General features: G+C 34.3%; 1 protein-coding gene across 1 annotated transcript in view; it reads right to left on the reverse strand.

Annotated features, from left to right (window-relative positions):
* The window catches only part of LOC113504636 (thrombospondin type-1 domain-containing protein 4-like), a 106,029-nt gene that overhangs the window by 54,747 nt on the left and 38,836 nt on the right, over positions 1-12,446 (reverse strand). The window contains exons 2-3 of the mRNA XM_026887052.1: positions 5,032-5,098; positions 3,742-3,884 (exon numbers count right to left, since the gene is read on the reverse strand). Coding sequence (XP_026742853.1) covers positions 3,742-3,884; positions 5,032-5,098 — 210 coding nt within the window. The remainder of the gene's footprint in view (positions 1-3,741; positions 3,885-5,031; positions 5,099-12,446) is intronic.

Raw genomic sequence — 12,446 nt, forward strand, 5'->3', positions numbered from 1 at the left:
ACTGCAGGAGCGTAAAAGGAGAAGAAGAAAAATAAATTTGGTTGAAAAGTGAACTATTTTGTGAGAAATGTGATTGTTGAGAATACTTGAACGGACCCTCAGTGCCACGAATCGGAATCGCAATTCGTCGTTTCTTTTTACTATAGGAGTGACAAGGATTAAACTTTTAAAAGCAAAACGGAATAATTTTCATTCCTGTAGAGTGTAGACTTTGCCTATAGAACATAAAAAGGAAAAGGAACTGGCACTAAGCCTGCAGTTTACGCCATAACAGTACCATTTAACAAATGATTCGACATCACATAATGTATTTCATTATCATTCCTATTCCGATTTATCTCCCGATCTTGAGGAAGCGATATGTTTTGCGAGTGCCAGTGCCGTACCGATATCCCATTAGTTACGGGCATCGTTTGTCTCTGTACCGTTTGATCCTCTATTACATTCGATGGGTTGATGACTTGCCGATGATGTGGGACGACAGGACAGTACCTGTACTAAAACTTCTTTAAGGAATATTGTGGAGGATGTGGAAGCGAGATGACAATATAAGGCACTATCCTATTGATATTAAAAATGAGAAAGTGTGTAACTATGGATGGATGTCTGGTACTTTTTTATGCAAAAACTACTCAACGGATTTGGACGAAATTTGTTGCATAGATAGTGTATAAACTGGATTACGGTCAGGGTAGGTCTTTTAACGATTTAATGTTCCTGTGAGAACATTTTTGAAACAACTTTTCAAATTTTTTAATAGAATTTTGCCTTTTTAACGCAGGCTGGCAATAAAACCTCTTTGGCGTCTATTGACGCCGAGATCCACTTTCTCGCTCACACAATAGCTACAGATTTCCTTTATGAGATCCTAGTACAGGTTCTGATCCCATACAAGATTGATGAAGTCTGATACATAGGCAATTGGTTGGATAGTTCCCGTTGTTGAGTGAAGGAGTCGTCAGCAAATTGATTGATAAGCACTTGGCTTTTGGCTTTTGTTAATAAATTCTATGTGTGGAACTGCGTAGCATTAGAAATTCAGTGATGGATACGGAAAGGGTATGAATAGATGGCTAAAACGAGAAAAAACATTAAAATTTCTGACATTAAAAAAATAATGTGCGCTCACCAAAAACTAAATATATATAAAAACAAATTATAAACGAATCTCTATAGAATTTGTTTAAGAAACTAAAAAAATAATGCAACCTATTCCAAAAATATACTTATCAAATTTATTACATTAAATCTGCTCTTGAAACATAGAAAACCTTTTAATTCGTAACATTTAGACAGAAAAAACGTGTGAACAAAATGTTACAGTCGTAAAAAACTGTTACTGTAACACTAAAACTATTTATTATGACATAAAAATAAAACTTAACAGATAAGAGAGAACAGACAAGCAATTACTTCCTGCTTTGAGTAACTAAGTACTGTCCATTCAAGGAATATAATAACAACATAAAATAAGTAAATTATGATATCTATCGTACAAAGGCTGGTCGTGAACCGGTGATACCGTTGTCAGTGTGCTACTAGTTGTTCTCGAACGAATTTCGTTGCTTTTTTATTCAATGACAGTTTAAAGTGAAAAGTGATGTGATAAATCAATTAAATAGTATTCATTTGGTTTTTTAAATCTTTAATTGTTCGTCATCGTAAATGTTTTTAAATCTAATGTATTCTTCTTGTGATAAGAGTTTGTCTAACTAAATCTAATAACTATATCCCATGAAGTTTATTTACCAAAAGTTTATTTACTAAAAGCTGTAGGTTTACTTACGTTTACTTACGTTACGTACGTTTACTTACTTATGTTACTGGTCATATTTGTTTGATTTCAAAATTGCGAGCTACGAGATGTTATTAAATGTCAAGTTAAAACATTAGTAAAGATTTGACTTTTATTAATTTCTATGTTAAATCTTACGTAACACAATCTATAGCAATGAATTCCGATCGAGTTCCCTTAGTACGGCCCTTCAGTGCGCAGTCGGCGCAGGCGCAGCGAGTAAGGCTCTCCCGCGGTGGGCAGCCCTCGCTCCTTTATCGATCACGCGCCCTATCATTAGATATCATTGTAATCTATGATCAATGCCGCGACTCAATAGGGTTGTCTCTTTTTTGTGCACTTTTATCCAAACATATTTTTTAGGTATATTTCCTAATAGATTTTAAAATTTGTTATATTCCAACAGACATGAAAAGAATCACATACAGTTATTAATATCGTTTTATTTTCAACTTTAAATAAAATGTTATCTATTCCATATTTTTTTATTATTTAAAATTACCTATTTACTTGTTACGATTAATAACGCATAACTCTTTTTTTATCTTACATTTAGATCCAAAAATCTATATCCCTAAAACACTCATGACACGGTACCTTATCTTAATAACATCCTCTATAATGAAACAATTAAGACACAAACGCACAAAAACTGACCACATTAATCTTCCTCACTTATTCTATTGTTTGTTTTGTATTGTCAAACACGTATACGGTTTTTAAGTCCGTTGAGAAATTAGAATAACGACAGATTTATTTGAATTTTATCGATACTTAGAGGATGTTATGTGTTCTTCTTCATTAATAGCTTGTTTATGGATAAGAGCTGTTTTTGCTTTATTAAAGGAGTTTTTTTTGTATTTTTTATTGCTATTGGATTGGTTTGTTCTTTTGTTTGTTTTTTTTACTTGATTGTAAAAAAAATGTAGTTTTGAGAGTATTTTATAGATTTAACTTGGCACAGTGTTCGCCTTTTTCTCCAAGGCCTCTCTCACAATTTCAATTCATCTCTCGCAATTTCTAGCTTCGTGCACCCCGTATTATGTGACTAGATCTTACGACAGTCGCTAGGTAACGACTAGTAGGTGATGATCTTTTCCTATCGGTCAGAATGCCTTCACCCAACACCTTGTATGCTCTCCTCTGGTACAACTTAATTTTTTCCTGCATATAAATTTTGAACTGATTTCTTATTGCCCCAGGGAGAATTATGGTGCTAAAAGGAAATACTTGTCAAACCACAAAAAATTGTGAACCATTGTTTGAAAACAATTTAAGGTTTTCCAGACAAAATGTGTTAAAGATTAGCGTGATTTGTTGTCTGTTGGTAACTTAAAGTTCTATTCCTATCAGTGGGCCAGTAACTTGTGATACTATCGACCTATAACGGATCCAGTACAGATCTGTAGCATAAAGGTATTTTCTCGAAGTAGTCAAGTTTTACTGTTTAGTTTTCTTCACGATATTTGCTTTCATCGATAGTCTTCGGCGTCATTTAACTAATGAAAAGTTATTCAAATACTATTTTATTTATATACGTATACATATATTGGACTTAAGGTTCTAATCAGAAAAGGACCAGTGTACCCAAATACAATGATTGAATTAGATAGATGACCGTTTAACTAAAAAATCAGCCATAGGGTCGTGTGCGCTACGACTGATCTAATCAAAACTAGAGGAGTAATGGTCTTGACATTTCCGTCGCCAATTTCTCGAAAGAGTGCAAGAATAGCCGAGTGGTTGATACTGAACGTGGGTTCGAACCCCGCGTTGGACAAGTACTTGCATGATCCGGGAATGCTTGTCCATATTACTTTTTGCATATTATTTGAACGTTCGTGGAAGCCACCGCGACACAAAGATTACATTCCATAATGCGGGAATTTCTTTTTTATAAAAAGAAAGGAATAAATAATGGAAAGATGATCAACAGTTCTCCTCACCTGGCAGGGTCCCTGGGCAGGCAGTGTCGCTCCTGCACGGCGACTCCTCCTCCGCAGGTCTTGGAGCAGGCGCTCCAGGTGCCCCACGAGCTCCACGCATACATGGTCGTGTTCGTTCGAATCGCTTCCGTCGTTCTTTGCACCTGGAATTCATCGGATGACCATTTTTTTTACAGATTGTAAGTTTGGGTTTTGGTTTAAGCTTGAAGGCTTTTCTTATCGTGACAATTTTAACAAGTTGTTGAAAGGGGCTAGCAAGCTGAGAGTCAAATTACCTAATTAGGTAGGTTAGTAAACACTCAGTGATAATTTCATAAAATTAAAAAAGAGAAATTTTCCGAGAGAAAATTACTTTGCCCTATGTAAATTATAAAGATTGCTTTAATAGGTATAAATAAACATGCAGCTTTAATAATCTTTCTAAAAGAGGTTGTATTTAAATCTAAGACCGCACACGTTTTCTAAGTTATATTCTCAATCAATACTTGTTATCTATTCCTGACTTCTAGACCCCACATTCATTTCAATCAGTTTTGTTTACTCTGAAGTTCTAAAGGCTCGTCCACCGGATGGATGCGATTTTTACAACGAAAATATATTTAACTAGGTATGATGAAACAGATTTTTCCCATAGATCTTTTGATGATTGAAGTATGTTTGCTTCTAAACATTTAAAGAATGTTGTTGTTAAAAATCTCTTGATACAATGTTACTATGCCAAGGCTGTCCCAAGGTATTGAAAATATTCAAACAACATTGAAAATATCTATAGTAACAATAATAGGAAGAAGCTTTCAAAATATACATATATAAATTATCCTAAAACCAAGAATACCGACATGAATCAAATTTTGTAATCACAATAGCAGTCAAGGAAACATTGATTCAGCTGATACCCATTTCTATTAAATGAATGGCGGATTGATTGATGGGTCATTGACGTTGTACGAAATGTTCCACTTGGCTTTATCATTGTTGAAATTGTGCCTAAATTGGCCCAGATGTTTAGTCTCATAAGCTACATTGTTTGAATTGTTATGTATAGTCGGCAATGGTGAAACAAACAGCCACGTACATGCATAGAGGTTCAATACGAAGCCTCGCATGAATACATTCATATTTGTGCTACTGCTAACAATAAACCTTTGCGTATTTACAGAAGCAGTGAAACAAATGATTGTTGTCAGAGCTATCAATGTTGCAGTACTTTCGAAGAGGATTTGTATGAGCTTTCTCTGATCACTGTTAGTCAAGATCAAAGCGCTGTAATTAATGACGTCAGTTACTCACCGGCCTTCCAACCTCCGTGCTTGTTGTCTGTGCATACGTGAGTGGGTCCCGCGAACACGCGAGAAATCTGCAACAATAACAATAACACTTTATCTCAACGTCTTATGTGAATTGTAAACACCCTGTTGTTTTACACGGAAGATTTATCACATTTATTCAGCTTGGGAAAGCTTTGAATATGAATTGTGACGAAAATTCTCCTTGTACAAAGGTTCAAAGTTTGTGATTGCGTCAAGTCATGTTTTGTGTTTTGTTAAACAAATGAATGCTTTCACTTTGCAAATCTGTGACAACACTTCAGGTTTTATTGCTCACTGATTTTAGTTCTTCCTTTAAAACAGCGCTATTTTCTTTTGTGTAATAATGCTTATTTGTGGACTTAGTTATTATATTAAATGCAAGGTTTTGCTTCAACTAAGTATGGGTTATCTCTTCTCTCGTCGGGATTATCTTAGAACTGAATTATGTCAATTCGATACGGATTAAGTAGTGGTTGTAGATGGACTTGTGCTTACATTTTTATCTTTCATGGAATAGTGGAATACTTTGTTTTGTTTGGTTTCTTTATTAACTTATATTGCTATTTATACTATTAAAATTATATTACCAAAATATGTTATGATAGTTCCTAAGCCCGTTGCTTAGTTTCACTATTAATATTATAATTTATTAGAATATTGCAAACTAAAACACAGCTCAAACAACCAACATCTTTTGATGGTTATCCAGTAAAGAATTCATTTAAAGGATAGGAAATTCCAAATACTCAGTTACTTGGCAATGAGTTTCATGTTGAACCATTTATGTCTTTCATGATAGGTGGTCGTTCTCAGAGCATTCTGCATGTTCAGAATTTACTATTTAAACTCTATTTTTCTCACGATTCCTTTAGAATTCTGATCAGAGGCCTTTGAGACCAAATTTGTTATATTATTGGCTTATAACAACATATTATGCTACATTGTCTTAGACCGACGCAGCAACTTTGTCTAATTTTTAGTTCAACTTATTAAACTTTTACAGTACCAGTACAAGTTAAATTTCTTCAAGTTCTATAGCAGACAAATTGCTCTAATCTATGCTAATATTTAAAGCTGAAGAGTTTGTTGGTTTCTTTTAACCCTTAGAAGCCTAATTTTTCAAATTAAATTAAAAAAAATATAGGTGTATTCTGTGCAGGAGCTAGATAATTGGAAAAATAATAAAAAAAATCATAGTATGTATTTCATATACATATTTCGAAAAAAAAAACTGGTATCAATTTTGATACTTCAGGCATTAGACTTTTTTTTTTATTTCAATGTAAACGACACTATGCAATAATATTATAAATCAGCCTAACATTTAAAAAAAAAACGAATTACAAGTATACATTCGGTTTGAAAGTTCGGTATCAAAATTGATACTCGAGGTATTTAAGGGTTAACGCGCTAAGCTCAGGAACTACTGGTCCAAATTGAAAAAATATTTTTGTGTTGAATAGACCATTCATCGAGGAAGGCTTTAGGCTAAACATTCACGCTGCGACTAATAGGAGCGAAGATACAATGGAAAATGTGAAAAAAACCGGGGAGGTATAAATCATAAGTTATATCATCTACCCACGGGAAGAAGTCGCGGGCAACAGCTAGTTATATATAATTAACATAATGGAAAAATACCAACCCCATAAATTATAAGTTTTCTAGGTATTACAATGCGATGTAGTCAGTTTAACTTCGCGACCCTGCCGCCGCGCCGCTCATGATTAAGGACTGCGATTGGGTTTGAAACTAGTGCAGCAATCGTGATAAATACGCGTTTGTAAAACGTTGCATCATTTAATAGTGAATCATATTTACAGAATTTACCATTATCGATGTAATATTAATTCGACCCTTGTATTTAAGACTTTTTTTTAAGTAAGTTTGCTTTCGGCCGTGAATTCGTTGAAAATGATTGCAAGAAAAGATCCACTTCTAAATTCAAGAGTTGTTATTACAATGACCTCGTAGTGACCACTTGTACCATGTACAGCTCTCAATATTCATTAAATACCATCAAAAACCGTTACATTTTTTCTGCTAGGAAATTTCCAATAGATATAAATTGGCAATAAGAGGTTAATACTATTTTTTGGTCTGCGCTCATTGTTTTAGATTTAACTTTTTTGGAAGACAAGTTGGTGCCCGCGATTTTGTCTGCGCAGTTTATTTTCTGCCCTCTCAACACTTATCGTTATATATTTACTCAATTGTAGCATATGTGAAAATCTGATGTATTGCGTATTGTCAAGTTTCAATAAAATGCATTCAGCTCAGCTTTTGAGTTTTAGCATTAGGTATAGAAATAGGATTGTCGGATTGTTTTACCAATATTTTTTTGGTTGATATAATGAAATACGAGCAGTAAGCATTTATGTGCACCTACGAAATAACAAGGAAGCTCATGCTACCGACCCAAGCCATATATCAAAAAATGACAAATACAACAATGACCTCATGCCAACACGAAGCCAAAATCGAATCCACACATTCCTGAGGGCAAACATTCGGCAGGTTTGTTCCAAGAACGGCGCCCACAAAAACAATTGACGCCCGTCCTAAAACAATACGCACTTGACAAATTATGTCGATACAAAGGGCTCTTAATATCCCATCGAAGTGTCAAGTGATAATTATAATTTCATTCACAAACGGCGCTTGTACTTTAAGTCGCCGGTGTAGGGCAGTCCTGAATGTTAACTAAGCGATAAGATCGCTCGCTAATGCTTTATTAATATATCCTATTCACGGGCAGGCAGCCATAATATGAGACTTATGGAGTGTTTGGTTTTAGCTATGATATCGTAAAAATTAAGATGGTAGGGCGTAGTTTGGTTAATTAAGACGAAGATATTTAAGACAGTCATTTACTGCCATTTACTTTGAGAAAAAACTGTCTGGGCATCTAGTTTTTTCGTGAAACAGGGAAAAACATCCTACCCTTATACACAAAACTTTCGCGTTTATAATATTAGAAGGATTTTTGTCAGGGTTACTCAAATTTTCCTACAAAGATACGTCCAACAATATACCACAGTTTCCTTTTGTCCTTTGCATTCCGCACCATATATCTAAGTCCTCGGCCCATTGTATCATTAAATTTGTCGTTATCTAATTCGCATTTGAATATTTGAAACGTCCACAGTTTCCGCGTGGTTTGTGTATCAGGATCAGATAGCGATAAGATAGCGACACTTGCAGTAAAGTATACGTAATACAATGCATAAAGGGAGTTTGTTTATTAAAAATTATTGCCTCAGCGTCCTTTACGACTATGACTTTGCACGAACATCCGTTTAGTGGTGAACGGAACTTGATTTGAATCGCTACCGTGGATTGATTTTCAAAATGATGTTACATTTTATAGGTGATACTTTTTTATAACATTTTTTTACTAAGTATATAAGTTTTGTATTTTCTGTAAGTGTACAGGTACCCCTCACAAGCAGCCATGAGCTTAGGACCTGTAAATTCTTTTTATAGTAAAATTTTTAGTACTAAAAGACATCGTTCCGAAGCAGTTACGAAATGTTGCATCCCCAGTAAAATAAAAGGTTGGACAAAAATGATCAACAAGTGAAATTACATCCAGAATCTTTTTTTGCCTTTGTTTTACACTATTTCGCATCTGTTTCACCTTTTCCGTTGTCTGTCAGGCTGATTGAAAGTACTCGGGACGCCAATTACATCGTCGCTCCATCCGTGTTCTTTGTTGTTCCCATCCACGTATAAATAAGTCTAGCGTTTCCTTTTAACTTGTTTATGGGACTAAAGTCAAGACTCCCACACACGTTACGGAACCAAGACCAACTTGTTTCATTACTAATAGATCATGAAATAGAATATTCATAAAATCATTTAGCTCCTAAATCTACATACATTTAATCTTGACCCAATTTCGATCGATAAAATACAAATTGTTTTTTAGTAGTTTTAGATGACAGTACAAGAGTGTTAAGTAAACAGTAACTGGCGTCACATCATTGGCATTTTCAGTTACAGCCATGTGTAAAAATAGGCCACATTAGGTGCAGAGTACAAGTCATGTAGGAGTGTACCGTCATGGATGGGTGGCCGGGTGCGTCACCGCATCGACACGGAATAATCTGACGATAAATCACTCGGTTTCTGGATCGGAATGAGATCACGAGCCCAAATCGATACTAAATGAAAGACAAGCCTAATTGGAGTAAACCCGTTCGTGCAGGATTTATTTAGTTCCATCGTTCTTTTGTTGTTTTAAATCAGTTGTTGTTTCGATGGTCCCTTTGTCTGTATTGTACTGCAAGTGGTTAATTGGCTTTTACAATTTCTGCAACTAGTTTGTTGTAATTACTTGTTGCTTTGCGGTTACTAAAAGGTTAACTGTTGGTTTCATGATTATTATTATCGGTTTTATATTGTTAGGATTTATTGACTGTTCTTGTAAAAAGAAATTTCATGGGTACCTATAACAAAAGATGATCAATGAACACTTACCTATTATTGTAAAACATTGTATCAATAGTGCATTCGATATATAATTACAAAAATAATAAAAATTTACAAATAAAACTTTTTTCCCTTTGCTTTTCTTGACCAGTTGATGAAGTTCCGTCTGAGCTATATTTAGGACTGGTTCAAGTTCATCTGATTTGGTTCAGAGGTAAACGGTTGGTGCAGCATTAACTATCAATAAATAACTAATCTGTACCACACACGATTGTCTGAGGGTTTCCAATGAACTCGATCGATTACGTCTAACTTTTAAAAAATGTTTAAAGTAGAAATTAGCAAAATATTATCTATTTAAACATGTTTTAAGCTTGAACAGAAGTATCATGGCATTAATTTTTGAGTTTACAAATAGTAAAATAATTGTTGAAGTGACATACTCATTCCGTTTCTATACGTTGGTATTTTTTTTTAATTTATTTAACTAACTTTGCTGATTTTTTAAGATGTCTATTTAATTTAGAAACAAAAAGAAAAAGAATGCTTTTTATTTATTAATCTTCACGTTTAGAATGTTTAACATTAACAAAAATAAAAATTGCTTTAAATTTTTTTCTGCATAAATTACAACTATTTTGTTTCAATTTCTTTACCTTTAGCTACCAACCCTAACCCAACGGTTGTTTTTATTTACATGAAGTGTGGTACGTTGGAACAGAGGCATTCGTTAGCGGCGATAAAATCTCTCCCAGATATACGGTTCCGGAGACGGGTTAACATTAACTGCTACTACTTACACTTCAAAACGATCCCATTGTGAACATAGTTTTGTACTGTTTTGTATTTAAAATGGCAGTTATATGTTCTAGTTACTGGATAATATCTTCAATAGGACTTGTATATCGAATATGAATATATTGGAAATTGAAAGTAGAGCTTTATTGATAGAAAACCAATAGTAAAGAATAGAATTCTACTTGTAAGTAGTTTTTAAGGGATCCGTACAAAAAAGGTAGAATCGGATCTCTATTGATAATGCTCCGTTGTGTATCTGTCTGTCCGCGGTAATTTCTTGATTATGCACTTGTGCTTATAACAACGCTTGCCGCTATAAGAAAGAATAATAAGAATGTAAATTACGGTTGAACAGCGATTGGTATGGTCAAAAGCTTGACGGGCGACCATTTTTTCCAATACCTTTTTGTCTTGCAAAATTATTGTTGCCGTTATATTGCCGTTCCTGAAATCCTTTATTTTTATAACAATGTCAAAACAAAACACTTCTATTTCCAAATATAAACTGATCTTTAACGACATGAATTCATCGTGCATTCGTGACGTCATCGCAAGTATCAACCCTAATTTACCGGTGGGTTTTAAATATATGAAGTGTAACCGTTAATAGATACGGTAGCATTAGTTAGTGCCGTGATAAAATCGCTTCCGGAGCGAACTGGTCAAGATACGATTCCGGTGTTAATAACAGCTTCTAATTGTAAATTATACACTGTTTGCATTTTAATTCTCGTAATTTGTGTAAGATGCGTATTTAAATGTTCTTTACAGTCAATTTAGATAGACATGTCATAAAATGGATTATTTATTTTTTAATCACTATGTCACAGCACAATTTCGTATTTTTCTCGCCGGGGATTTCACAAACATTCGAGTCACAGACACGAAGACACCCAGAATCAGAACAAACATTTGTGTTTTACCCAAAATGCTTGGCCTACGCGGAGATCGAACCCGCGAAACGACGCACACTAAGAGTTTTGTGCGGTGACTTATACCACTGGGCAATTTGTACAGGCTTGTTATTTTAAAGACAACAATGTTAGGTATAATGCATTTACGACGTGGAAGACATCATCATACCTTTAAATCTAAAATAATTAGCTAAAAAAGTTAAAAAATACTTTTTGTGATGTAATAACAGTAAATGAAATAAAACTGCGAGGGTGATTAATGACAATACCATTACCACGCCAACAAATGCTGCCTGCATTACCACGAATGTTCTCACCAAATTAGAATTACAATTTAACACCAAAACATTAATTAGATTAACTTATCAACATTAACGTGACTATTATTTACGAGTGTTATATGCAAATACAGTGGCCATACAAGCCCGCACGGTAGCTTAAGAACAGTATTATTAATATGTTTACAAACCAGATAAAACAAGCCCTTTGTATAAATGACTATGAAAATAATTGGTGTAATTCATCTCAATCGCGGACGTTGTCAAATTGGGGTTATAAAACTTGTGAGTTTTATAACACGGGTCCGAAGTACCGCACGTGACCATTACACGGTTAATTCTAGTAGGGCTGGACACACCTGGATTCCTGGTATTTTATATACGATTTATGAGTTGATTGCTAGTCATTTTATACTAATAACTGTTTTTAGTGAACGTCTCTTTCTTGGCCACTATTTGATGTATGACTCTTTTGCTATGGTAATACCATATTATATTAGCTGTTTTATTATTATTGGAGCTTTCGTTTTGCTGAAAACATTTAGTTTTTCAACTTTCAATACCTTCACGTATTAGGTATGTAAGTATAAGAAAATAAGGCGAATTAAAAAAGACTATTATGAGAAAATTCTAAGCAGATCCCTGTTGGGCACCACTTAATTTGTTCCGGTTTTGTATTTCATGTATTTATGAAATATGTCATGCTTTCATAGCTCATTTTTCTTTCAAAATCTTTAAATAGCAATCTATTTGACATCCTTTCCCTGTACGGAAAAACCTCCAATAAAAGACGCAGTTACAGTCGCATTTAATTTTATTGAAATACAACTCGATATCAGTAAACCAACAGGTTATGTAGCACACCTATCCCGGCCATTCCCATCTAAATCATTGATAAGTAATCAGGGATTAGGATATACACGATAACACGTCTCGACGAGGTCTGTCTGTCCATCTGATAATCTTGTAAG

Source organism: Trichoplusia ni, chromosome 2 (genome assembly GCF_003590095.1).
Source record: "Trichoplusia ni isolate ovarian cell line Hi5 chromosome 2, tn1, whole genome shotgun sequence".
Taxonomy (NCBI): Eukaryota; Metazoa; Arthropoda; class Insecta; order Lepidoptera; family Noctuidae; genus Trichoplusia; species Trichoplusia ni.